At 52.5% G+C, this 27,840-nt stretch overlaps 1 protein-coding gene across 1 annotated transcript; it reads left to right on the top strand.

Moving 5' to 3' along the window:
• Positions 1–225: 225 nt before the first annotated feature.
• Positions 226–26,525, top strand: ZNF185 (zinc finger protein 185 with LIM domain). Its single transcript, XM_033072569.1, has 31 exons — positions 226–1,335; positions 4,758–4,832; positions 5,757–5,892; positions 6,917–6,967; positions 7,669–7,707; positions 7,895–7,966; positions 8,274–8,333; positions 8,676–8,756; positions 9,904–9,987; positions 10,700–10,738; positions 11,187–11,267; positions 12,273–12,347; positions 12,956–13,036; positions 13,353–13,421; positions 14,033–14,104; positions 14,294–14,338; positions 15,533–15,616; positions 16,048–16,131; positions 16,524–16,631; positions 17,362–17,511; positions 17,891–17,971; positions 18,663–18,764; positions 19,239–19,391; positions 19,929–20,021; positions 20,206–20,277; positions 21,241–21,318; positions 22,519–22,587; positions 23,333–23,407; positions 24,177–24,279; positions 24,792–24,890; positions 25,553–26,525. Exons 2-30 carry the CDS (start codon positions 4,808–4,810, stop codon positions 24,888–24,890), a joined length of 2,361 nt encoding a protein of 786 aa, XP_032928460.1. The 5' UTR covers positions 226–1,335; positions 4,758–4,807; the 3' UTR covers positions 25,553–26,525.
• Positions 26,526–27,840: the final 1,315 nt, after the last annotated feature.

The raw sequence follows: 27,840 nt of genomic DNA, 5'->3' as shown, positions 1-27,840 counted from the left end.
GCCGTGCCAGGGCCAGCTCGGAGCCGGGGGAGCTGCGAATCTCACCTGGGAACTGCACAGGTAGGGCTGAGCTGGGGCTGCCTCACCTGCCCTGCCTGCCTGGGGGGAGGAACAGCTGGGATGTGCTGTCCTCTGTGGGACACCCCGAGGGACCCCCTCAATCCTCCTGCCTGGGGAACTGGGGATTTTGGGGGATTTTTGGGGTGCTGGAGGTGTGGTGTGGGTTCTGCTGGGATGGGGTTCCTACAGCAGGGGGGGTGAGGCTGAGGTTTGGCTCTGGGGTTTTGTTGCACCTGTGTGATCTCGAATTCCTTCCTTGAATCCTCCTAAAACCCTTTCCTCTCTGTAATTCCGGCAGTGGAATTCACCTGGGACAGGTGTGGGTGTGGGCAGAGAGGGGAAACAACTCCGGGGAAATTCAATCCTGTGACCCCTGAAAATCCCGGGAGAGGTTTGGGGCAGCTCCAGCCCTTTCTGCCTGTCCGGTCCCTCCCTCCGGGACTCCTGTGGGACCCGGGGGTGCAGGTTGGGGTTTCTCCCTCCCTCCCTCCTGCTCTGCCTTGTTTTGTTCTCCCGGATCAGGGGAAGGAGTGGCAGAGCTGGCACAGAGGACAGGGAGCACCTCCCTCTGTCCTTGCTTCATCCCAGCGCAGGGAATGTCCCCATTTCCCTGGGCCACCCCTGCTCCAGGACGGGAGGATGGGCTGGGATCACCTGGGCACTTTGGGAATCTCCTCAGCAGAGATCTGCTCCCTCCTCAGCTCCATCACGAGGTTTTCTTCAGGGTATTTTATTTATTTTGTTATAAACTCCGTGTATTTTATTCATCCAGCCAATGGTTCAGCACATTTCTTCCCCCCAAAAAAATTCCCAGGACTGAAGTGGAAGTCCCGATTTCCACAAGTGGCATATTTTAGCTTTTTTTAACAAAACAGTTGTGTTTTCTTGGCAAAACGTCGTGGTGTCTGTGATGTCACGAGGCTCCAAGGAGCTTTTGTCCTGCTGTGTGGGTCAGCGACACAAACACAAAGCTCCACCTCTGACACAAACCCTATTTTTCCTTCCTTTTTTTCTTTCATCTCTGGACATCAAGGCTCAAGGTCGGCGGTGCGTGGGTGTGGTGAACGTCCCGCGCATCCTTCCTTTTAAACCCAGAAATTAGCTGAGCAATTAGCAACGAATTCCGTGTAATTAGAGCAATGGAACTGCACACCCAGGATGGTGAAAACGAGCCGAGGATTTTTCTTGGCAGTAGCAGGGGGATGTTTTTGTGCTGGGGGTGGTCCTTATCCAAGATGATCCCTGGGGATGGGCAGGGCTGAGTGCTGCTCTCAGGTATTTTTCCACTCTTTCCTCACTTCAATAGCTCCAGGATTTGATTTTTTATTTTATTTTATTTTTTTTTTGTGGGGTGTGTGGTTGTGAGTGAATGAAAGGAAGTTCTAATTGTGCATTCACAGCTTTTCAAGCAGTTCCAGTTTTCTGGAACGTGGCTGTTGTGAGGTCTGGGCAGGATTCTCCCCTCCAGCTCCAGGTTTTCATCCCGTTTCCCATATTCAGGCAAAATTCACTGCCCTGAAGCCATGGGGAGAGGATCCTGAGGGAATATGGTGCTGGATGAGGCTGCTCAGAGCTCCTGGAACCAGGAATTTCTCCATGGGAAGGGTGGCAGGGCTTGGCAGGGGAGTTTGGATCACCATCCCTGGGGGGATGTCCCCTCAGGGGACAAGGTGGGCACTGGGCTCAGGGTGCATTTGATGATCCCAGAGTGCTTTTCCAGCCTCAGACTCTGGGGTTCTGCCTCATGAACTAGGCAGGCAGAGCTGCTGTGTTGCACAAGGCTGGAGTGGTGGACTTAAGCTTGGGTTTAAGGTTGTATTTAAGGTTTGCTGGAGTCTTTCAATTCCTGAGTTCCTGATTCTTCATAACTTGACTTTAGAAATCTCCCAGTGCTTCTTAAATGCTCCCAATGTTTATGGAACTACTGTTCAGTGTCACTGTATGGAAAAAGGGAAATGAAAATAATAAGAACGGGAATAAAAAAGGAATAAAAAGCTGGTACCTCAGAGCATCTGAGCATTGTCTAAAACCTGGAATCCCAGAATGGTTTGGGTTGGGAGGACCCTAAATCCCATCCTGGGACATCCTGGGACACCTCCCACTGTCCCAGGAGCTCCAAACCCTGTCCAGCCTGGCCTTCGGCACTGCCAGGGCCCAGGGGCAGCCCCAGCTGCTCTGGGATGCTGGGCCAGGGCTCAGGCTGGGTCTGGGCTTTCCCTCAGAACCTCCTGCCCCAAACACAGCCCCTGTGCGCAGCAGGGATGAAACCTTCAGCTCTGTGGAGCCTGAGGTGCCATTCCAATTGTCCCCCCTCCCCAGGAGTGGAGTGTGCTTCAGGTCAGAGCTCAGAGGTGAGCTAAACCCAGCTTTAGGAATGCTGGCTTCAAAATGGCACAGCCAGCAGGAGCTGCCTGGAGCTGGGGTGGCTCTGGCAGGGTTGGTTTGGCTCTGGTTGGGGTAAGGGGTCAGTTTGGCTCTGGCAGGGTTAATTTGGCTCTGGCAGGGTCAGTTTGGCTCTGGCTGGGCTCCTTCCATCCCGGGCTGTCCCTTCTCAGGTGACAGCAGCAGAGCAGGGACAAGCTTTGCATTGTGTGCTGCAGAGAAACCCGAGGCTGTGCCTCTTGGGGGGCAGTGCCAGCTCTGGATGTGCCTCTGGGCCAGCTAACCCGTGCCAAAGGGAAAGGAAAAGCTTCTCCCCCTGCTCTCCTTGCTGTGGGTTTCCAAAACCTGCATCCAAATCCCATTTTCCCCGTGGAGAGGGGTCCTGGCCCCACTGGAGATGGGGCTGGAGGAAAAATACCCCAGCAGGCTTGGGGAGGCTCAAAGGAAGGAGGCTCAAACCTCTTGCAAGCCTTAAACACATTTTAATTTGAGGCTTGTGAAGGTCACAACAGGCAGCAATTATCCTCAGAGCAGGAGATTTTTCTGCATGACTGCCCTGGGTGCTGTTGGCAGCCTTGGGGTCACTGGGCAAGCCCTCCCTCAATGCCCAGCTCCTGGGGAGTGAGCCCTGTGCTAGCCAGTCCTTGGGGAGCAGGGCAGGGGTCCTTGGGGAGCTCCAGGGGGAGCAGGGCAGGGATTCCCCTCTAATGTACAACCCTCCCTTTTAATTCTTATAGAATTCATATTTTTCCCCGTTGTTTCTTTCATCTCTCAATATCCAATTCCATTTCTCAGCAAACCTACAGTTTGTCTGTAAAGGCAAATATATATATGTATATATTTTATTTTTAATTCATCAAGCAGTGGAATCCATCCCATTGTTTCTTTTATCTCTCAGTGCTGGTTTTATCCACCAGCTTTGTAAAGACAAATCCTTCATTCCTCTCAGGGGTCACCACTATTAGGGGTGGCAGAGGAGTTTGTGGTGTTGGAGCTGCTCTAAAACTCCAGGGGAGGGAAGAGGTGAGGCAGGGCAAGGAGCCTGTGGAGTGTGAGAAGGGGGAGCTGGGCTGGCTCTGCTCTGAACCCCTGAACATCGACATCCCAAAAAGTCCCAGCTCCCTTTTCCTCATTAAATAACCTGGAATCTCTTTCCTCATTAAATAACCTGCAGTTGTTTTCCTTATGGGATGAGGAACCTCAGTGTCCCTAGTGGGTTTGGGATCCCAGCCCAGGGGGTCTCTGGCTCTCAGCAAAGCTGCCCCTGAAGCCCAGGGTTTCCCAGGGATGGGAATGACCTGTGTGTGCTGTCCTGGTGCTGTTCCTTGCCTTTGGAGCAGGAATTCTCTGTTACTCAGCATGGATTTAAGCCACAGCTCTGTTTGGAGTCTCAGTTCACAGTTTAATGGGATTTTGCTCCTGTGCAGGTCAGACATTTCTCTCTCATGCTGGATGCTTTGTCAGCAGGAATTAACCATTTTTTTATGGATCTGGGACACCCCAGTGCTCCATTCCAAAGCTGAGCACCAGTTGCATTTATCCAGCACACAGGATGAGGGATTCCATGTACCAGGGGCATGAGCTGGACCATAAACCACAGTTATCCCAAATATCAGGGAGAATACTGGGATCTCAGCTGGCTGCCGAGGGATGGGTGCAATGCTTGGGGATGTTTGCAGGAGATCTGCAGCCAGCATTGCTGCCAGGCTGTGCCTTCCTGCAGGGAATAAAAGGAATAATCTAATTTAGGTTCTCCCAAAGAGGGTGGGGCCTTTTTATTTCTGACTGGCAGAGGCATCCCAGAATCCAGGAGAGGTTAGGGTGGGAAAGGCTGGAAGGTGTCCCTGCCTGGGAGGGTTTGGAGCTGGAGCAGATTTAAGGTCCCATCCAACCCAACCCATTCTGGGATTCGATGCCTGATTTTTCTCCTCCATAAACAAAAGCTCATCCTGCAGCAGTGAAAAAATCAGGAGTGAAAACAGAACAGAACCTTTTCTGACAAACACAACCAGTACTGAATTAACCTGAATTAATTCTCATCCCAGTTGACACAAATCCTAGGGATACTCCAGGGACCTCAGAGCTCTGTGGGCTCCAGGTCTGACCCACCTGGGCACTTTTGCAAAGTCTCCTCCCACATTTTCCTCCTGGAAAAAATACCTCTGGCATGGCTGGATTTGATTTTCCTTGTCCTGCAGGTTCATGGATGGGAGAAATCCCAGGTCAGAGTGTCCCCATGTTCTGTGCTCCCCACGCCTGCCAGGCTTTTTTACCACCCCTGATATTTTGCTTTATCCCCTCTCCATTTCCCCCAGGGGCTCGTTGGCTGTGAGCAGTGGCAGGAGGGGAAGGTGCTGCTGAGACCATGATGTCCCTGGGTGTTGCTAAAGGTAATTCCTTCCATTCCTTCCTCTCCTGGGCTTTCCTCTCCTCCCTGTGCCCAGCTGGGGCTGCTGGAATTCTCTGCTGGCACAGGCCAGCACGTGTAAATGTGGTAACTGCAGCATTAGTTAGTGCCCTGTCTTCATTTTCTTCTGTCTTCGCTCAGAGTCAGGATTAAAAACACGAGACAAATTTTGGACTTGGTTGTTTATTTAATCTTACCTAAAGTACAGAGAGTTCTGGAACAGTTCCAGCTATCAGCTAAAAGTGAGCAAAATGGAACTGAATTTAGTTACAGGGTCTTTTAAAGCTAAACAGTCCAATAGAGAATTAACACCTGTATTATTTATACTTTTGACCCAATAACCAAACTCCTGTGACCCTCAGTGTAGCACTGACTGTCCAACCACAAACTGCCTGAAATCATGAGGGAGATAGAAAAAGACAACAATCAAAATCCTCAATCCTCCATCCTCCATCCCATACCTATCACTATATTATAAAATCTCAAATTCCAAACCCTTCACCATGTGAAATCACACATTTTTATTCAATTACACACTTGTGATTTTAACGCCATCACACAAATTTGGAGTCTTCTCCAAGGCCTCAGGTCACAAGCAGTGTTCTCCTGGGGGTCAGTGCCAGAAAGCTCAAAAAGCCCAGGATTTTGGGGTTTCCAGGCTTCTGGGTTCCAGGTTTCTGGGATCCAGCACGAGGATTCCACTGAGGTGTGGAATTCTGCACAAACTCCTCATCCAGAGCGATGCTGATCCTGAGCTCTGCACGGCCACATCTCCATCCTCCACCAGAGCTGGGGAAATCCCTAGGGCTGGGAGAAGGAGAGGGCTCCGTGCTGGGATGGTGCTGAGCCCGTGCTGGGGACCCTGAGCCCCTGCTGGGACCCCCAGCCCTCGTATCCCCCCATGCAGGAGGGCTGCTCCCCACCACGGACGAGGATCGCCGCAGGATCATCCGGCAGATGAAAGTTCGCACCACGCTGCGAGGGGACCAGAGCTGGATCCAGCACCACAACTCCGACTCTGACGAGGACAAGAGCAGCCCCCTGTGAGAGCATCTCCTTCTTGACAGGAAAATGAACCCACAAACACCAGGGGTTTGTCCAAAAAGGAGACAGAGGAGTCCTTTCACTTTATTGGAATAAAGGGAGAGGCCATGGGGTCTCTCAGATTTTTGGAGGCCTCACCTCCCTTTTTATCCCAATTTCCCTCTCTCTTTCCCCATTGCTGAGGTACTTGAGAGGCACAGACTTCCCAAACACTGATACCTGAGATTCCCCTCTAATGTACAACCCTCCCTTTTAATTTTTGATTCTTTTAGAATTCATGTTTTTTTCCCCATTGCTTCTTTCATCTCTCAATATCCAGTTCCATTTCTCAGCAAACCTGCAGTTTGTCTGTAAAGGCAAATATCAGTGCAGTCCTTCCCATTGTTTCTTTTATCTCTCAGTGCTGGTTTTATCCGTCAGCTTGTTTGGAAAGATAAATCCCTCGTTCCTCTCACTTCTCCTTCCCTTTCCCTGGTCAGAATTCTCAGATCATTGCTGCAAGCCCTAGCCCTGCACCACACCCCAACCACCCCTCCATGGTCCAGGGCATTACCCAGAGGATCTCTAGGTTCTCCCAGACATGCTGGGACCAGTTTTGGGGTCCCCGTGGTGCCAGCAGAGGAATTGCTGCTCCTGATTATTCCTGATAAAGGCAGGGTGGGGAAAAGCTCTCACAAATGTCTCCTGCTGGAGCTGGAACTCAGCAGCATGGGCAGGCTGGAGGATTCAGGAGAGCTGCAGAGTTTTGTGAAGCCAAATTGTGCTTCAGCATCTCAGAGTGAAAACCAGAGCAGGCTGGATGGGGGAGTTTAGAACGGAGGAGGCAGATCAGACAGTGCCCAGGGTGTCACTCAGTGCCCAGGGTGTCACACAGTGCCCTGTGCCAGGGAACACCTCTGCTCCATCTCCCCTTTCCTTGGGAACAAACCCAATCCCAAATCCCCCTTCTCCTCCTGCTCTCTCCAAACCCATCGTGGCCACGTCCAGCAATCACTTCACCCTTTGTGTTTTGTGTTCCTCCAGGCCTGGTGGGAGACCCCCAGCCCCCAAACCCGCTGCTCCCCAGCAGGACAGGTAATTCCAGGGTTCCATCCTGCTCCTCCCCTGCTCTGCTCTGAGCCCTCCTCAGCTCCTGCTGCCAGCCCAGGGCTGGGCACGGCCCTGTGGCACCCTGGAGAGGGATGGACTGGTTCTGGGGAGGTCCAGGGGGTAGGGAGATGGCTGGAGTTCAGAGGGATAACTCTTGAATTCAGGGGGGTAACTTTTGGATTGAGGGATAAATCTTGAATTCAGAGGGATCACTCTTGAATTTAGAGGGATAACTCTGGAATTCAGGGGGATCACTTTTGAGTTCAGAGGGATGGAGCCTTTGAGCCCCTGAGCCCACCAGGCTGCACCCTCAGAGGGGGTGGGCTGGAGCTGCTGGAAATAGAATATCCTGGAAATATAATGTAATAATTTTATCCTGATAAAATAATCAGGATCTGTATCACCTCTGATCTCCTCTCCTGTGCCACCAACCTGGGGAGTGAATGAACACTGCCAGCCTGGTTAATATTAACTCTGTTAACTCTAAAATTCACTTCCCCTATAAAAAATCCTTACTGGAGCTTGTTTTGATTATTCATTTCAAACCACGGCTCACTCAGCTGTGGGATCCCTCCAGGGGATTAGCTGGATTTTTGCTTTGACATCCACGTGGACATTCCCCTTCAATTTTCCCCCTTCCCTGTTGTTTTTCCTGTGTTTTTTACTCCCTGCTGTTCTTTGCACAGGTCCTCAGCCTCCAAGCCCCAGCCAGGATACCTCATCAGGTGGGTGTGGAATGGGAGGAGAGCTGGATCAGGAACCAAAAGCAGGGAAAATCCTCCTGGATTCTGGAGCTGGGAACATCCCAGTGCTCAGGGTCAAGAGCCGACCCTGCGGTTCCACCCGTGCTTTGAACTTTTGCCAAACATTTGCCAGCCCAAAATGTGAGATTTGCCTCCCTTCCCTCCCCAGGGGGGTGTTCACCAGGACCATCGACAAGAGCTCCTCTGATTCTTCTTCACCTTCCAGCCAAGCACAGAAAAAGTAGGAGTGTCCCTTTCCCCTTTCCCCTTTCCCCTTTCCCTCCCTTCCCCCTCACTGATCCTGGGATGCAGGAGCTCTATCCCAGAGGAGGAAAATCCACATCATCTCCCAGGGGAAACAGACCAGACCCCAAACCCCAATCCTAAAAGGAAGGATTCCCCTAAATGCTGCCCTCCCCCTGAGCAGCACTCCCTGCAGTCTCAGTGGGGATATTTGGGGTGTTTGCCCCATTCCTGAGGAGCTCCCTGGGCAGGAACAGGGCAGGGATGGGGAGCTCACATTCCCAGGTGTGGTTTTGTCCCTGCAGAGCCTCCCAGAGCCGCTCCCCCTCGGGGTACAGGATGACCACAGAGGACTACAAGAAATTGTGAGTGTGCAGAGGGAGCAGCTGCTCTGTCCCTGCTCAGGGAATGGCCCTGGGGTTTCCAGAGGGTCCCAGGGCCAGGAGGAGCTCCTGGAGGGGATTTTATCCCCAGGGAATTGGTTTTGGAGCATTCCTGAAGGCAGGAGAAAGGCAGAGCAGCACTGTGGGCATTTCCTTCCCAGCTTTTTGTGTGGCTCTGATCCCAAATGGGGTTGAGACTTCTGGACTAAGGAAAAAAGTCCTTCAGGGATTTATGGAAAACACAGGGTTTGAACCAACCCCTTGGATTGGCTTCTGCCCCAGCAGAATCCCCTGAGCCTGGCTCTCCCTTCCCTCCCACCCCAGGGCTCCATACAACATCCGGCAGAAATCTGGGGATGGGGACCAGGAGGATTCGCCTTTTTCTCCAGATGAGCACAAGAAGAGGTGAGCCAGCAGCTGTGCTCCTGCAGGGACAGGGAGCAGCTCTGTCCCCTCCTGGGGGATCTGAGTACGGAGCAGGGCTGGGCACGGAGCAGGGCTGGGTGCAAGCCCGGGATGGAACAATCCCAGGACTGAACAGCCCCAGGACTGGACAACCTCAGCACTGAACAACCTCAGCATTGAGCAATCCCAGCTCTGCCCACGGGCCAGCGCGCTCCCAACAAAACCTCATTAAAATGCTGACGTGATCCAGCCTGACAGCACGGCCCAGTTAATGAGGAATTAATGAGGAATCCGTGGGATGTGCTGTTGTGGCCACGGGGAGATGGGGGTGCACAAGCAGCCGGGAGGGAGGAGCCTAGCTCTGGAACCCGAGGGCAGCTCCAGCCAGGGCTGTTCTCCTGTGGGGAATGGGATCAGAGAATCATCCCAGAATGGCTGGGGTGGGAGAGACCTCAAAGCTCATCCAGTGCCATGGCAGGGACACCTCCCACTGTGCCAGGCTACTCCAAGCCCTGGGACACTGCCAGGGGTCCAGGGCATAGGAGCAGGTCTGCTCTCTCTGGCTGAGCCTCCTTGATGGAGTTTCTGAGGATCCTTTTCCTCAGCCGCAGCACTTGTACAAAGGCTGGGCTCCAAGCACCTTTGGATAAGGGATGGAGGGACAGGGCACAGGGATGGATGGGATACTGGGAATTGTTCCCTGGGAGGGTGGCCGGGCCCAGGCTGTCCCTGGATCCCTGGGAATGTCCCCTCCTCTCTTGGGACAGTGCTGGGACACACAGACACTCCATGGGGCGTGTCAGCCACAGAGACCACACCCCATTTTGTGTGCAGGGAATCCCATCAGATTCTGGGAATCTTTATGGAATCCCATATTGCCACAGCCCAGCTCTGCAGTGGATTGCCCAGCCCTGGCAGTGGTGGTGTCCCCAGCCCTGGAAGTGCTCAAACCCCTGTGGCAGTGGTCCTTGAGGACATGGCTTGGTGCTGAGCCCTGCCTGATGATGGTCTGGATGATTTGAACCATTCCATGAAACAGGGTTACCCCTAACCTCCAGCAGGTTGTTCCTCACCTGTGCAAGGCTCCTGGCAGGCAGGATGAGCAGGATGTGACCCTTCCCTCCCTCTCTCTCTCTCCCCGCTGCAGGGCTGAGGCTGCCAACAGTGTTCTGCGGCGCTCGGCGGGTCGGGAGCGCGCCTACGTCCTGTCTGCAGCCAAAAAGAGCAATGGGTGAGTCTAGGGGCTGGGAGGGGACAGGAACCAGGGAAGGGCAGCTGGAGGGGAAGGGAACCTCTCCAACACCACAGCCACAAAGCTGCTGCAGGGCTGGAGCCAGGCTGGGAGAGCTGGGGGTGCTCACTTGGACAGGAGAAGGATCCAGGGAGAGCTCAGGGTCTGAAAGGGCTCCAGGAGAGACAAGGGATGGAGGGACAGGACACAGGGAATGGCTCCCACTGCCACAGGGCAGGGATGGATGGGATTTTGGGAATTAGGAATTGCTTTCTGGGAGGGTGGGCAGGCCCTGGCACAGGGTGCCCAGAGCAGCTGTGACTGCCCCTGGATCTCCTGCCATGCCCAAGGCCAGGCTGGAGCACCTGGGACAGGGGAAGGTGTCCCTGCCATGGCGGGGGTGCCTCTGGATCTTTTCCAACCCAAACCTTTCCATGGTTGCTTGGTACCTGCAGGTTTCTGCAGAATTGGGAAATCCTCCAAGTATTCCCTATTGAGAGGGGTGGAATTGCTGGAAAAGAAAAACCAGGAGAGTCCCTAATTCCCTGAGGCAATCAGGAGTCCCATTCTCATCCCCCAGCTGCTCTCTGCAGTCTGCCAGGGGGGAGCAGGACCTTGCACACCTGGGGGAGGGTCCTGGGGGGCTCTGCCCCTGCCCAGGGAGTTTCTTTCCCTCCAATCCTTTAACTGCTCCTTAACCCTTCCTCCACAGCAGCCCAGCACAGGAGTTCCCAGCCCTGTTTGCCAAGAGGTGAGTGCTGGGACAGCAGATCCAGGAGCCTCACAGCACAGGAAGAACAATTCCTTTAGGAAGGAAGGATGCTGCGGGTTGGATCCTGCTGGGTTTTGGGGTGAAACAGCGTTGGAAACACTGGGAACACAATCCTGATGGGGATTTGGGTTATGGGCAACCCAAAAGTGGGGAGGCTCAGGCACAGCATTGCTGTTTCCTGGGAAGCTGCTCCAGGCAGCCAGGAGGCTTCCCAGTGGGGCAGGGGAACATGCCCAGGGCTCCCTCTGGGATCCCAGAACTGGGAAAATCCCCCTGGCTGCATTGTGCCCCTGAGGATGCCCAGCAGGAGCAGGAATGACCTCAGGAAACAGGGAAACGTGGCTGGGGGATGGCCGGGGTAAAGTGCCTGGAAAGCTGCAGAAAAGAGGAAATGCTGTGACATTTGTCTCTTTGTCCCTGTGGAAAGGATTGAGATAGAAGAGGAGGAAGGACAGCAGAGGAGGAGTCCTGGGCCAGGTTCACCCAGGTGTGCTGCAGACAGCAGCAGGTATGCACTGCTCATGGGGGGGTGATTGCATTTATTAGTTCATGAGCTGATAAACGCCCAAACACAGCCAGGAGCAGAGGGTTTCTATCAGTAGCACCTTTTTTTCCTCTTCCTTTTTTTCCTCTTCTCTTTTTTCCCTCTGCCTTCCCTCAGAGTCAGGATTGAAGCACGAGAGATGGATTTTGGTGTTGGGATCAGTTGTTTGTTAGTTCTTACTCATAGCCACAGCACTTCTGGCTAACAGCTGAAAGTGAGGAAATGGAGCTGGATCTAACTAGTTACAAGGTTTTTAAAGGGTAACTGTCCAATTAAAAACTAATACCGATATTATTTATACTATATTTATTATCTATAGTATCTATAATATTTATATTTTTGACCCAATGACTAAACACTGCACTGCAGTACTTTCTATCCAACCAAAAACGACCTAAAACTAAGAGAAGGAGTAGGAAGGAAGAAGAGCCAATGCCCCAAAACCTCCATCTTGTCCCATACCCATTACTATATTCTAAAACCCCAAATTCCAAACCATTCACCATGTGATATTAACACACTTCAATTCAAATATTCTATTCAAACTACAGAAAAATTACAACAAACTTTCTATGCAAACTGCACACCAGTGATCCCAACTATCACTCCATTTTGGAAGCCTTCTCCAAGGCCTCAGGTGAAAAGCAGTGTTCTTTTGGGATCAGTGTCAGAAAGCACAGAAAGTCCAGAACTCTCCGGCTTCAGGGCTCCAGCAGGTTTGCAGAGGAGACCTCTGGGGGCAGAAACAGCTCCAGCTGGGATAAATGAGAAAAATCAGTTTCTAAACCTGAGTATTGCAGCAGAAAGGCAGATGTGAGTGACAGCAGTGCAGGGACACTGCTCAGGAAAAGCACAGAAGGAAAAGCTTTTAGGCACAAAGCAGAATTTGTACTCCCATGGGGAAAGCTCCTAAAAATCTCCTGGCTCAATGTGTTGTTAATTTGATTTTTTTGTTATTTTTTTTGTCAGTGCTAATGGGCTGAGGAAAACCAGCCCTGGGCCTTCCTGGGATGAGGCCAAGGCAGCAGCAGCCTCTCCCTGCAGGTGAGGGTTCAGCACAGCCATGATGGGGGCACAGTGAAGGTCACAGACCCCTGTGGGCACAGGGAGGATCCAAACCCACCCTGCCATGGATGCAGACTGCTCCTCATAAAGGTTTTATGGCTCAAATCCATGTGTGTCCTGCCAGGACCTGACAATATCCTGATAGAAGGGCTAAAACCCAAAAAGTAAAAAACCCAAATGTAGAATGCTGGAATGGTTTGGGTTGGAAGGGCTTGAAAGCCCAACCAGTCTCACCCCTATGGGCAGGGACACCCCAGGTTGTCCAAACCCCATCCAGCTGAATTTTTCTTGGTGTAAGGGAATAATTTTCAGTTGTTTTCCAATGTTCTTTGACTGAATCCATGTCTGGAGTATAAAAAGGGAGGAATAGTTCTCACTGCCAGCAGCACTTTGGCTGCTGCCCTCGTCCTGGTGCTTTTGCTGCTGTGTCACTGCAGAAAGTGGAAATTCCTGGCAAAATCAGAGCTTTGCATTCCAAACCTGCTTCTGAGGAGATGACTTTGAGGTGAATGGGTGAAGAGGAGCAGGGCAGGTTTGCTGCACCTGAAGCTTTCTGTGACAATTCTGTGCTTTGTCCTCCCTTGCAGCCCCAAACCAGGCAGCAGGAGCCAAACATCCCCATCCCTGAGCGACACTTTGGGGAAAATTTCCATTTCTGCTGAGACCAGGTGGGTCTGGGGCCCTCAGGGCAGGATGGGGAACTCCTGGAGACACCAAATCCTCCAGGAGCAGCAAACTCCACACAGGGAATTCCAGGGAAGGGGCAAAAGCATCTGGGAGGAAACATTCCCAGATGGAAAGCGAGGATCTCTCGTGGTTTGAACATTGCCCAGCTCTGTGCTGGGAATCCAAATCCAAACCTGCAGCCCTTTCCATGGGCTCAGATCATTTTCCATTTGGTTTTTCTCCTCTTCCTGCCCTGGAGCTCATTTCCAGCCCCTCTCTGAGCAGCTCCTCACCTCCCTCCTGCTGTTTTCCCTGCAGGAATGCTGAGGACAGGCAGGAGCTGAACGGGAAATCCTCCTTGGGAGAGGTGTCCCAGCGTGGGGATGGGTAAGGAATATATACTATATACTATATACTTCAATAGAGAGTTGCTACAAAGTTCATTTTGTTTTTGTGACTTACTGCTTTTACTTAACTTTGTTGTACAGAGTATGCAATAATCTATTAAATTATAGATTTTAACTTCTCTAAGTTATATATATTATATATTATGATATTATAAATACATATAAAATTATAGATTTTAACTTATATGTTATGTATGCACACGTTTTTATTATGCTTTTTTATAACACTCAAACTCTTAATTTATTTTATATAATTACATCATTATACTAAAAAAATTCATTATTTTATTTAATACAATTTTTAACTTGCTTAAGGAATATTTTTACTTGCAACTATGGAACCATAAGTTTATAATTTTTGTACTTAAAATCTGTATACTTCTATTTTTACATCAATCCAAGCTTCTTCCAAGGCTGCAAATCAAACTCCAGTATTTGTGGAAGTTTTTTTCTGTTTCCCACTCCTCTGGGATTCTCCTCGCACCCTGAACCTCCCATCTCAGTTGATTTTTGTTAGCAGCAGATTTCTCTGGGATGACACATAGCAAGTGCTGACAGGCCCCATTTTCTCTGCAATTTTCCTTTCCCCAGTGACAAAGCTCTGAAGGAAAAGCCTGAGAGGTTCCCATGGGAGGAAGGAGCCCCCAGAGCCACGAATGGGAGGTAAAGTCACTGTGGGGCTCCTGCCCTGAACACAATCCATCAAATCCTGCTCTGGGACTGGCTGGAACCTCAGGATGGACATTTCTGATGGAAAATCAGAATCCATCTGAGCTTTGTGGAGTTCTCTCCTCTATGAAATGCATGGAAAGCCACTCAGAACATTCCTCAAGTTGTGCCTCTCTTTTCCAGTTTTCCTGAGCACACAGAAGCCAAGAATGGGTTTTACCCGCCAGAGTGAGTGGAAAATTCCCTTTTTCTGCTTCATTTTAGAGTGGGGGGGTTCTCCTGACCTGGGATGAGTTCTGGAAACTGGGATCTGAGCTGGGATTGGAATCTGAGCTGGGATTAAACAGTTTGTCCAGATTAGAGCTGGGATTGGAATCTAAGTTGGGATTGGAATCTGAGCTGGGATTAGAATCCAAATTGGGATTAGAATCTGAGCTGAGATTAGAATCTGAACTGGGATTAGAATCTGAGCTGAGATTAGAATCCAAACTGGGCAAGAAAGGAAAAGGAAAATCCTGTGTGGGTGAACAGAGGGAACAGCATTTTTCTGTTCACGTCACACAGCCTCTTCCCAGGGAATTCAGCAGGAATTTCTCCAGGAAAAGAGTGATCAGGCTTTGGCAGGGATGCCCAGGGAAGGTTGGGGTGCCCATCCCTGGAGGTGTCCCAGGAATCCCTGGAGGTGGCATTCAGAGCTCTGGGCTGGGGACAAGGTGGGGATTTGGCACAGATCCCAGAGGGATTTTTTTTCTGGCATTCTGGGAGCAGCTCCAGCAGCTTCAGCTGTGCCTTTAGTGCCTCCATCCCACAGGATTTTAGAGCCTTTGCTGCCCTGACATTGTCAGGGGGGCAGGGGCAGGGAGGAATTACTGCTGCTGGCAGCACTGATCTCCCTGGAGCTGCTTCCCTCCCTTTCCATTATTTTGGGATTCATTTCCATGTATGGACCCAAAAAATGCCTTGGGGTGAGCAGATTTCAGGGCCAGGTTGGACACTGGGGCTTGGAGCAGCCTGGGGTAGTGGGAGATGTCCCTGGGTCCTTCCAACCCCAAAATTCCCATGATTCCTGGATTCTATGGAACAAATGCAGCCCTCTGAGCTGAGGAGGATGCCACAGCTGATGCAGAAATGTCTTCCCCAAAGTTACTCCCATTGTGCTTTGTCCAGGTGCTCCATCCTGGGACAGGACAGGAAATTCCTGTCCAGGAGATGTGTGGGAATTGAATCCCAGTGACCTCAGTTCCACCAGCAGCCTCTCCTCCTCCTGGTTAGGATGGAAAATGGGGGTTTTTTTTGAGGGAAAATCAATTTTCTGAGACAATTCTTTCCTGTTTCCTGGGCTGATATGAAGTGCTGTGCTGCTGTTCCACACAAATCCCCTGGGAACTTTTGGAAGGTCTGAATTCCCCATTTTTTTGCCAGGTCACCGTTGCAGTCTGATGTCCCTTTTCATTCCTCTGAGAGAACCTCTGTGCACATGGAGGACACAGAATATTCCTTTAAAAGGTAACAGTAGGGTGAATTTAGTGGGTGGAGGAATAATCCCATAAACCATAAACATTTGGGTGTTCCCATAATCCTGAGGATTAAGGGAAACCTGAATGGGCAGGCTCAGAAAGAGGCTCCTGCTCCCACTTTTTTCCCAATGATGGGAATTTAAACTGAGGTTTAAACAAACCAATAGCTTTGTGTTTTATCCCCCTCCATCTCCTTTGAGAGCAGCCAAGCACTCCAGATCTTTCCTCCTCATGTTCTTGGTGGGGTTCTTCCAATTCCCTGATAATCCAGGAGAAGCTGGAGCACAGGGACATGGAGTGTCCCAGGAAAAGCCCCAGTGCAGGCTGGCACAAGCCTGGCCTGGCCAGCAGAGCAGTCCCAGGGTGCAGGTGCCAGTTTTTAGGGGCGGGGGGATTGATGGGTGCTGCTCTGCTTTCCAGGTCTGCCCTGGGCTACGAGGACAGGAGCAGCTCCACAGGTCCTGAGGGCTCATCCCACCACCAGCCCTACTGGGAGGAGACAAGGTGAGGACTGGGGGTGCTGGGATGTTTGGGGCTGGAGATCTGGGATGTTTTGGGTTGAAAATCTGGGATGTTTGGAGTTGGAGCTCTGGAATGTTTGAGGTTGGAGATCTGGGATGTTTGAGGTTGGAGCTCTGGGATGTTTGGGGCTGGAGATCTGGGATGTTTGGGGCTGGAGATCTGGGATGTTTGAGGTTGGAGCTCTGGGATATTTGGGGTTGGAGATCTGGGATGTTTGGGGTTGGCGCTCTGTGATGTTTGGGGTTGATCTGGAATGTTTGGGGTAGGAGATCTGGAATGTTTGGGTTAGGAGATCTGGAATGTTTGGGGTTGATCTGGAATGTTTGGGGTTGATCTGGGATATTTGGAGTTGGTGATCTGGGTCTCTGGTTTAGGTTTCTGGACCCAGGCAACCTCACTGAGAGGGACCCAGGAGCTCCTGGCCATGAGTCCCCCCCAGAGACCCCCAGGCTGAGGGATCCCAGTGAGCCCAGCAGGGCAGGGTGAGGAATGGGAATGGGATATAGGGAATGGGGAATGGGAATAGGAATGGGAATGGGAATAGGAATGGGGAATGGGAATGGGATACCCCCCCTCCCTTCTCCTGTGGGATGAGGGATCATTCCTGGGCATCGCCCCCTCCTGATAAACATCCTCCCAGGTTCTCCTTTTGTAGGATCATGGAATTGTTCAGGTTGGAAAAGACCTCTGGGATTAAATCCAGGCATCACCAGCACCATCACCACATTCAGCACTAACCTGTGTCCTCAAGTTCCACATCCACACATTTCCTCAACATTTCCAGGGATTCACAATCCTTTCCATGTGAAATTTTTCCCAATATCCAACCTAAACTCCTCTAGTGCAACTTGGGGCCTTTTTGTGCCTGATTCTATTGCTGCTTCTCCTGGATGAACGTTTTACCATGGTTTTACAGGAAAACCTGGGAGGAAAGGTCCTCCTTAGCTGGAGCCATCAAACCTGTCCAGCTGGACTGCCAGGAGCTGCTTCCTAGACTATAAATTTGGGAGGAGAGGGTGTCTAGGGAGACACAATGAGCAATAAAATTTGGCATTAGGCTCCATAGTAATGCTGGGTCTGGTTTTGAACTTCCCCAGTCAGGGCTGGGTCTGCACATGGAAAGGGTTCATGGACTGATTTCCCTTTTTTGTCCAAATTTTCCACCTGAATTGGAAGAGTTGACACTCTTTGTAAATCTGGGCTTCCTCCCAGGTGTGTCAGTGAGAACACCTTGGAATCAGAGAGTGACCTGAGTGTTCCTGTTCCCAGGTCTGAGCTGCACTCCCAGGACACTGCTGGCAGCAGGGACAGGGACGTGGGGATGTCATCCTGTGTGCAGAGCGGGGACAGCACTGCAACAAGGCAAGAGCAGTCATGGCCCTGCTTTTCCTGCTGGGAGGCGTGGGGAATTTGCTGCAGGGGGCTCTGGAGGTGCTGTGGTTGGGGTCTTTTCTTTCAGCCCTGTTTCTTAGGAGGTCTGAATTTCCCATCTGTTTTTTTCACATCACTTCGGGTTATTTGAGGACTTGGGTTAGTGCTGGGTGGTTGCATTTGATGACCTTAGAGGCTTTTCTGACATGAACAATTCTGTATTCTGTCTGGCACATTTCCATGCAGGGATGTTGCACTTTTTCTTTTTTTTCTTCCCTTGAGGCAGTAGATCCTCCATGGGCTGTATCTCCACCCCACAGGAATTCTGTGGTCAGGGTTTTTCCAGCCTGTAAAGTCTCTTGTCTTGCAGGTCCAGGTCTGTTGCTGAGGGAAGCAGCATCCCAGCTCCAGAGACTGCACATGCAGAGGAGTGTGAGCCACGCCGGGACAGGTGGGGAGCCAGGACACCCCTCCCACACCTCCACTTCTTCTTCTGGCCTGTCCCAAGGCATCCAAATGCTCATTTCCTGGATCAGGGAGTTCAGGAGCCAATACAGGCTCTGCCAGTGCCCCCTTTCACCCTGGGAGCAGCAGAGCACTGCAGGGATCTCCCACAGGAATTGTTGCAGCTCAGCATCAGAAGGACCTGGAGCTGCTGGAGCGAGTCCAGAGGAATCCATGGAGCTGCTAGAATAAATCCAGTGCTGGAGCCAGGCTGGGAGAGCTGGGGATGCTCACCTGGAGAGAAGAAGGATCCAGGGAAAGCTCAGAGCCCCTGGCAGGGCCTGAAGGGGCTCCAGGACAGTGGGAGAGACAAGGGACGGAGGGACAGGACACAGGGAACGGCTGCCACTGCCACAGGGCAGGGATGGATGGGATTTTTGGAAAGAATTCCTGGCTGGGATGCAATTCCCAGAGCAGTTGTGGCTGCCCCTGGATCCCTGGCAGTGTCCCAGGCCAGGCTGGAGCAGCCTGGGCAGTGTAGGTGTCCCTGCCCAGGCTCTGGATGAGGTTTAAGGTCCCTCCCAACCTAAAGCATCCTGGGACTGACCCTGTGACAGTCCCAGTGGTCCTGCATCCCCCCACACAGGACAGGCTCACACAGAGCTGCTGCAGCTCCTGACAGCTCTTTCCTCCCCCAGGATCGCTGTGGCCCATGAGGAACAAAGCACTCCCAGCACAGACAGGCACTGGGAGAGCTTGGGGGGCTGGAAGCACAGCAAGCCCAGCCTGGGGCCAGCCAGGTGGGCTGGGGACATCCCTGGGGTTGTGCTACCAGTGCCTCTCTCACCCTCATGCTCTGCTCCTTCCAACACTCCTGCCTGAAGTGAGGAGCCAGGAAATTTGCCCATCCAATAAGACTGGCCACAGGAATAATGGAAGGGATTGTTCCCTGGGAGGGTGCCCAGAGCAGCCCCTGGATCCCTGGCAGTGCCCAAGGCCAGGTTGGATGAGGCTTGGAGCAGCCTGGGATGGTGGAAGGTGCCCCAGCCCATGTCAGGGGTGGAATTGGGATGAATTTACAAGTCCCTCCCCACCCAAACCATTGTGGGACTGTGGAATCCCATGAGCTTGTGGTTCTATAAACACCACCGTGTCCCAGCTCTCCCTGTTCCCTGTGCTCCTGCAGGAGCCACCCTCAGCACACCCTGAGCACTGGTGTGAGCTGCTCAGAGCAAAGCCACCCCTTGGCTCCATGTCCATCTTTACCTCTTCAGCAGGTCTGACCTCAGCTCCCAGGAGAGTGTTCCCAGTGCCCTGGAGTCGCGGCCCCCCGGGCCCCTGTTCCAGGAGCGCCAGTCCTTCGGGGGCTCCGTGCCCAGTCACAGGATCCCAGCCTACGTGGACAGCCAGGTGTTCAGCACCAGGAGGTGGGGGTCTGGGGATGGGGGTTTGGGGGTGAGGATTTGGGGTTTGGGGATGGGGGTTTTGGGGTGATGGTTTAGGTTGGTTTAGGATGCAGACACAGGGAAAGCTGCTGGCATGGGACACCCTCACTACCCCAGGCTACTCCAAACCCCATCCAGCCTGGCCTTGGACACTTCCAGGGATCTGGGAAAACTGGGGAATGCTTTGGCTTTGCTCAGGTGTTGGGTGTGGAGCCTATGGAGCACAGAACCAGCACAGGGGAAATGGGCAGAGCATGGGGGAGTGCAGGATGGAATCATGGAAACCTCAGGGCTGGAAAAGGCCTCTAAAATCTTCAGCTGTCAATCCAGTTGTCACATTGTCACCACCAAGCCTCAAGTGCCACATCCACACATTTTCTGGACCCTTCCTGGACCAGGGATCCCACCTCTGTTGCAGGGCTCAGTGGTGCCAGAGCCCTGGCAGTGACTGTGAGCCCAGTGTGGCACTGCAGAGATTGCTGCTGCCCTTCCTGATTCAGGGCTCTGTCTCCTCTTCAGGCCCAGCCCTGATGCCCAAGGCAGTGTTTATTCTGGGAGCAGCTGGTATGACAGTGCCAGGGGGCACGGGGACTTCAGCCTCACTGCAGGACGGTGAGTCCAGGGCTGGGATCCCCACTTCTTATTCAGTATATCCTGATGCATTTGGTGATTTCCTGGATGTGAGCAGCTGTGGGGTGTGGAGTGGGAGGGGTCAGTTCCCAGCAGGGAGATTCCAGCCTAGATCCCTCAGGCGCCCAAACTCAGAGCTTGAGACTGTTCCACTTGCTCTCCCCAGAGATGCCACCATGGCCCAGAGAAGCCACAGGGTGCCATTCTACATGGACAGCTTAAACTGTAACAGCACCAGGTAAAGGGGGAGGGAAAATCCCCAGAAATTTATGGAACAGGAGCCAGCAGGCAAAGCCAAGAGCTGAGAGAGTGAGGATGGGTTTCCAGGGAATGGGTGCATGATCCAGTGGCTCAGACCTGCTCTTAAACCATTCCTAACTAAAGCTGCCTAGCCGAGGCTCTGGACTACAGCCAGAAAAATCCCTGGAGATTTTTCACTGGATGGGAGGCCAGAAGAGAGGGACAGGAGAATGGGGAGCTGGTTCCTGGCCTGGAATTGGCCTTTGCTACAGGAGAACAGAGATCACAGCAGAGAGAGCGTCACTGTCCCCAGAGTGTCAGTGGTTCAGTGACAGAAGTGCTCCCAGAACAAGGCTGTTGGAAGGGGCAGGAGGTCTCCAGTATGGAACATCATTGTCCTGGGCCCCAGCAGTCCCTCCTGGCAGTGCCAGCCCATCCATGCAGCCCTCAGTGCAAGGCTGAGGGCTGGATCTATAACAAGGAGTAGCTGTGGGGGTGAAGGGGAGGCACAGGATCCTTGGACGGCTCCAGGAAAGGTCAGCCTCAGCCCAGCTCTCATTGCTGAGTGGATGGACAGAGCTGTTTCCCAGTTTTGTTGCATTCTTCCTTCAAGTTACTGAGTTGGGGACAGTTCCACTGGCTTTGGGAATGTTTCCATCTCCTGCAGTTCCTCCTGTGCCCTTTCTCCCTGTGACTGCTCCCACTCACTCAGCCCACCCTCACTGGAAGATGTTGTTGGATCTTCTGTCTCACAGCCCTACAAGTGAGACTTCCCCAAATCCCTCCTCCAGGGGAGCAGTCCTGTCCTGTGGCAGATGCAGAAGGAGAAAGGGATTGGTTTGGTGCATGAAAAGGTCTGGCAAAGGGCTGTGCTGTCCATCTGCCCTCCCAGCAGTGGCAGATTCTCCTGGCTGTCACTTTGGATGCTGCCATGGCTCACAGATTTTCCCTGTCTCCACAGGCTTCTCTCCAGCTCCAGTGAGAGGCTCTGCAGCTCCCACCACAGCTCTGGGTACCAGCCTGACTCCAGCACTGCCGGGTAAACGACTCAGAGGGGCTCACTGCAGCTCTGGCACCTGGCTGGTGTCACCCACTGTGCCACCAGGGGCAGGCCAGTGATTGTTCCCCTGGGCTGGGCACTGGTGAGGTCCCACACGGAATCCAGGGGTCATTTCTGGGCCTCTCAGAACAAGGCAGACCCCGAGGGACTGCAGCATGTCCAGGGAAGGGAACAGAGCTGGGAAGGGACGGGAGAATCCCTGAGGGAGCTAGGAAGGGGCTCAGCCTGGAGAAAAGTGGGTCAGGGGGAACTTCTGGCTCTCCATGATTCCCTGACAGGAGGTGACAGCCAGGGGGGATTTGGGATCTGCTCCAGGGAACAAGGACAGGAGGAGAGGGAACGGCCTCAGGCTGGGCCAGGGGAGGTTGAGGTTGGTGGTGGAAGTGTTCAGAAAATTGGGAGTATGGTTTGGTGGTGCCCATGGTGATGGCGCTAACTGACGGTTGGATTTGATGATCTTAAAGGTCTTTTTCAACATTAATGATTCCACAATATAGAAGAGTCCATGCTCAGTTAAAGGAAAAAAAAAAAAAAAGAGGTTTCTTTCCTTAGCCATGACAGGGCTTAGTGTAAGAAGGGAGGATTAATGCCAGCTTTTAGGCAGCAGTGGAAATGCACCATGGAAAAGGCTGATGAAGTCCTGCGAGGGCTGCAGGCTGAGGTGGGGGGGAACAGGGCTCCCCTTGGCCTGCACCAGGGTGGGGCAAGGAATTCTGGAGCTGGGACTGGAAAAAGGCAGGAATATGCAAGGGAGGTAAAAACACCCCCAGGCAAAAAGCAGCAGTTTACAGACTGGCTGAAAACACTAGATATAATCCAGAAGGGGCAGAGCAGCCCCTGGAGCAGCGCTGTGCCACAGGGCTCGGTGCTAACTGGGAGCTCTCTCCGTGCCCATTGTGTGCCTAATCCTCACAGGGGCTTCGAAAGACTTATCCCTCTAACCCATAACCGCATGAAAGGGTTACATTATCCATCCCATTCTTGCCAATTAACTCGATTTGTTGTGGTGGGGTAATTAGAGGAGTTGTTATTTAGCAACAATGCTCGATATGCAGGATTTATTCCAGAACAACGACATCCCTCTCGCAGCCTCTCCCGCACGCGTCCCTGCCCAGGGGCACGCACGGGCTCTGCCCGGCTCGGGCTCTTTTCTCATGGAAATGCTTCCCGTTTTCCCAGGAGAGGGATCCTCTTTGTCAAGGAGTACGTGAACACCGGCGGCTTCACAGCCTCGCCACGCCACGGCAGGTACGGGGTGCTGGGGACGCCGTGTGTCCCTGCCGTGTGTCACTGCCGGGTGTCCCTGCCGGGTGTCACTGCTGAGGTGGATGAGAACACCACGCTGCAGGTTTGGCACTGGGAGGCTTCACCCTGCACCTGGAAATGATTGGAATATGTGAGGAAAATGTGGAGGGTGAGGATTCTCACTCGAAAAACTTCATTGTAGGAGTTTAAAGAAGTGAAATTGCAGTTTTCAAGCTTAAATCTTCAGTCCTTTGTGTTCTGCTCGAGTGAAGCTGCTCCAGACTGGCCCCAGTGTGACAAGAGCAGAATTTGGCCCCGTGCTGGCATCCCTGGGGGAGCTGATTGCACTCTGGAAATCTCCAGGCTGTCCCAGAGCTCAGCACAGCTGCTGGCAGCAGCCAAAGATAAGCCAAATATCCAGGAACCTCAGAGAGGCAACACTCAGCTGCATGAGGGATGGGGCCAGGGATGTGCTCCCTGCCTTTTCCTGAAGGATTTGGAGTTTCAGCTGGTATTTGTAAGGGGTAGATGTAAAAATGAGGGTGAGACCAGGGGAGTTTTGCCTGCAGAGTCCTCCCTGGGGGTACTGAAAGGTTCCTCTCTGTGCCCTGGGAAGACACTGTGAAGACTCTCTCCCCAAGGAACAGGTAGCCAGGATATTCCAAATCATTAGATTGATTCAACCCGAGATTCTCTTCCCACATATCACTGCCAAGTGCTGACATTTCCCTCTCTCCTGCCGTGGCAGCCTTGTGGATCTGAGTGACCTGGAGAGAAGCAGCTACAGCCAGCACAGTTTCCTGTCCAGTGCTCCCCTGCTCAGGTAGGACAGGCCAGGGCTGCCTTGGGGGTTCATCAAATTCTCAATCAGAAAGGATTTTAAGAGTTTGCTTTGTGAGGACCCTGGGGTGTGTTTGGTGGAACAGCAGCACAGCAAATGGAAATGCAGTGACAGGGACTCCAAGTCAGAGTCCAGAGCAGGCACCAAGGTGCTCAGAGGGATGGAGCACCTCTCCTGTGAGAAAAGGCTCAGAGAATTGGGATTGCCCAGCCTGGAGCTGAGAAGCTTTGTGGTAACTGAATTATATCCTTCCAGTGCCTGAAGGGAGCCCACAAGAAAAATGGGAAGAGATTATTTCCAAGGAGTGACAGAACAAAGGCAATGGCTTCTTACTGATTGAGGGAAGGGTCACATGGGATATTGGGAAGAAATTCTCCTCTGGGACGATGGGCAGGCCCTGGCACAGGGTGCCCAGAGCAGCTGTGGCTGCCCTTGGATCCCAGGTTGGACACTGGGGCTTGGAGCAGCCTGGACAGTGGGAGGTGTCCCTGCTATGACAGGGGTGGCACTGGATGGGCTTTAAGGTCCCTCCCAACCCAAACCATTCCATGATTCCACAATTGCAGGGTTTGAGATGTGTCCTCCCCCACTGCTGTGGTCTCTGCACCCCTGGGACAGCAGAGCCCCCTGCTCTGTCACTCACACAGTCACAGTGTGGGAACAGGTTGCTCATGGACAGGGACAAACGCAGTCCCAGTGCTGGCACCAGAACCAGAGCACCTCAGAGGACTCCCCTGCCTGTTCTTCCCAGGTCCAGCGAGCCCCTGTGCAGTTACTGCAGCCGGGAGATCCGAGACTGCCCCAAGATCATCATAGAGCACCTGAACATCCACTGCCACGAGTACTGCTTCAGGGTAAGCTGTGCTGCTGGGGGTGGCAGGGCTGGGAGCAGGGATCCTCCTGAAATTCCATATCCAGGCTGCCAGAGGGATCTCCATGGGCTGTGCCAAATCCTTACCTCACACTGGGACAGAAACAGTCAGGCAGTCACAGATGTCCTCAGAAGGTTTTCAGGTCCTTGAACAAATGTTAGAACCAGGAAAATTGTTTATTACTGGCAGCACCTTCATGTCCTTGCCCCACTGTCCTTGGGGCAGACTTGCTGCCTTTGTGCTCTAGTGGAGGTGGCTGAATCCTCAAACCCTGCAGGGTTTCCAAGGAAAGTATGTGGGGAAGGTGGGAGGAGGGATGGGGAGTGTGGGAGGAAGAGGCCTGCAGGGACATTTGGCTGTTGTAGGAAAGTGCAGCCCCAAAGGTTGCATCCTCAGCCCTTAACAAAATGCTGCAGAACCTCTGCTCCCTCCCTCCTGCTGTTCCTGTGTGGGGTTTTGGTCAGTGTCTAACTCCCCTGTTTTCCCTTTGGCAGTGTGGAATTTGCCACAAAGCAATGGGAGATCTCCTGGATAAAATATTCATCCACCGGGACATTGTCCACTGTGACAAGTGCTACGAGAAGCTCTTCTAGGTGGGTTCCAGGGCCCCTTTCTGAAACCGTTCCTGTGGGGATGGCTGGGGGAGGGCTCAGAGCTCACTGCTGAAGGGTGTCTAACCCTTTAACATTTCCAGGGTTCTCAGTGTCCAACAGTGACCTTGTAGCAGCATTAGCTGGAAACTCACCCGTGCTGTCCTGGGGGTGTTGGAGGGAGCCTCGGTGACAAGCAGACTGTGGTGGCTTCCCAGGGGTGACGGGATGGCTTGAGTGATGACAGAAATGTCCCTCAGAGGTGGAGAGTCCTCAGGGAAGGCATTAAAGGTTCCTGGCTGTGTCCTGGGCTGACCCCATGCAGGGACTGTGACATTCCCCTGACAGGGACACAGCTTTACCTATAGATCCTTTTGAGGTGAAAACCTTTGGGAAGAGTAGAGACAGAACAGCAGGAGTGGGCTGGACACGGTTTGGTTTTGTCTGATTATCTGGAAGCAGCAGGAGGTGCCATGGCAGTGAGCAGAGCTGTTGGGGCGGAGGAAGAGGAGGAGGAGCAGGAGCAGGAGGAGGAGCAGGGAGCGGGGCTCCTGCCTCGCTGCTGCCGGTACCTGGCCGTGGGATGTCACTGGCGAGGCCGTGCCCATCCCATCGCATTCCCGGTGGGGTCAGGCCGTGCCCAGCCACTCTCTGTGTGCTTGCAGGGCCCTGCGGAGCCCGGAACAGCGCAGCTCCTGAGCGGCTGACACTGCAGAATTCCTGCCCCGCTTCCCTCGAGCTCTTTTCCCTCTCGCTGCCCCGTGGATGAGTTCAGCACCTGCTGGTCGATGCTGTCAGCTGCACCGTGTGATGGGAAGGAGATAAGGCAGCATTTCCCGGAGGTGCTGAGCCCAAAGCCTGGCTTTACCTGCACAAGGGTTCCCAGTGCTCCTGGAGCTGGAGCCAGACACAGCTCCCAGGTTTATCCCAGCTCATTGCCACGAGGCTCTCTCATGGTTTTTGGATTTCTTTCCCTCGTGTGAGCTGGCACGCAGGCACTGGGAGCCTTAAACACTAAATTTGGATTCTTGGGAGGGTTTGAATTTAGTCCTTAGCAAAAGCCTATTTCTGCTTTTTTTTTTTTTCACCCCCAAATTCAGCCTAGAAATAGCTTCTGCCTGGTCTCCATTTGCTTTCCTCAGGATTCCAGGAGCACTTCCAAACTCTGTTCTAATTGTGTGTCAGCTCTAATTCCCCTTCCTGAGGATGCTGCAGCAGCACTTGTGGCTGCAGCCTGTTTGGGGAGATAACACAAGTCCTTCCCCTGGTGTTAAACTCAGGCTCTGAGGGCTCATGCCAGAGCAGGGGCATCTCAATTCCCTCTCCTGACAAAGGGCTCTGCTCAGCTGAAATCCCAGTTTCCCCCTCCCCAGGGCTTTGCCCACACCTCTTCTTGCTGTAAACTGTTCACAGCCCAAATGCTCCAAAAATCCAGCAGACGCTGCACTCAGTAAAATCAGAATTGTGTCATTTGAGCCCTTAACGCAGAGCTGAGAGGTTTGGAATGCTGAATATTCAAAGTCAGGTGTCCTAAAAGTGTCCAGACTTCCTGTTTCCTCATGGGAAGCATTAGGAATTATAGAATTACAGAATGATTTGGGGTTGGAAGGAGTTATTCAAGGGCAGGGACATCTTCCCCCATCCCAGGTTGCTCCAAGCTCCGTCCAGCCTGGCCTTGGACATTCCAGGGATCCAGGGGCAGCCACAGCTGCTCTGGGCAACCAGGGCTTCCCCATCCTCACAGCCAAGAATTGCTGAAAACCAAGCTTCTCCTAAAACCCTGTGAAAAAAGGAACCCTGATCCCCCACGAGATGTTTTTGCTTGTGTTTGAGAGCAGCTGAAGGAGCTGGAAAAGGGCTCAGCTTGTAGAAAAGGAGGCTCAGGAGGGACTTCCTGGCTCTGCACAACTCCCTGACAGGAGGGGCTTTTCCCCCTTGAAAAGGAACCTGCAGCTGTTATAAAAATGTTATGCTTTATGATTTGTATTGGCCTGAGCTTTGAAGAATTGCTGACCTACCCCATAAATAAAAACCAAATGAATTATTCAAAGAGGTGAATCTTCCTGGTGTTTGAGGAGAAAGGGTCACCTGCACACAGATTTTTTTCCTACATGATGGATGAGGTCATGCATTTTCTTTCACAAAAAGATCTTATTTCTCTTGGGATTCTGCTGCTTGTGGGGACAAATCTTGACCAGGTTATTTCACATTAAATCAAATAAATAAATAACATTTTTATACCAACTGGTACAAAAACGAGATTCTGCTGGCAGCACGTGGCCTTGGTGACTGCCAAACATCCAACACTTCTTATCAGTGCTGCCACAGGCCGTGTGAGGGTCCAGTTTGGGAGGAGGATGACAAAGAATGGTGTTTGTTTTATTGCTGCCTGATAAAACTGGCCGGAGGAGACGTTGCACTCACCGAAGCTTTAGGAGATCCCAGCTAAGCTGTATTTTGTGCATTTTTCTGGATCACACGCACAGGGAGAGACTCTTTCCCCCTCACTCATCCCTTCCCTACTCAGCCCTCTTCCCTTCATTTGCCCCTCTTCTTCTCTCCCTTCTTTTCCCTCACTTCCTCACCTTTTTCACTCCTCTTTCCTCCACCTCACTCTAATACCCTCACTTACCCCTTTCCTTCTCACTCCCTTTTCCCCATTCACTTTTTCCCCCTTTTAAACTTTTTTCCCTCCTTCATCCCTTTTCCTCCTCACATCTTTCCCCTCACTCACCCGTTCCTCCCTGCTCCATTTCCCCGATTCCCTTTTCCCCCTCACCTATTCCATTCCTCTCTTAACTCCCCTTTCACCATCACTCGCCCCTTTTCCTCTCACTCCCTTTTCCCCTTTTTAAACCTTTTCCTGCCACCACCCCTTTTCCCCTCACTGATCCCCATTTCCCTCATTCACCCCTTCTCCTCCTCACGCACCTCCTTCCCACCATCACTCCCT

The sequence above is a fragment of the Catharus ustulatus genome, chromosome 14 (genome assembly GCF_009819885.2).
Source record: "Catharus ustulatus isolate bCatUst1 chromosome 14, bCatUst1.pri.v2, whole genome shotgun sequence".
NCBI classification, from domain to species: Eukaryota; Metazoa; Chordata; class Aves; order Passeriformes; family Turdidae; genus Catharus; species Catharus ustulatus.
Note: the sequence above shows the minus strand (reverse complement) of the source record. Positions and strands in the feature narration are given on the sequence as shown.

Coding starts and splice junctions, on each gene's coding strand:
- ZNF185 (XM_033072569.1), top strand. CDS start 4,808: ATGATGTCCCTGGGTGTTGCTAAAG. Junction 6,968..7,668: donor GCTGCTCCCCAGCAGGACAG/GTAATTCCAGGG, acceptor TTCTTTGCACAG/GTCCTCAGCCTCCAAGCCCC. Junction 16,632..17,361: donor AGTGAGCCCAGCAGGGCAGG/GTGAGGAATGGG, acceptor GCTTCCTCCCAG/GTGTGTCAGTGAGAACACCT.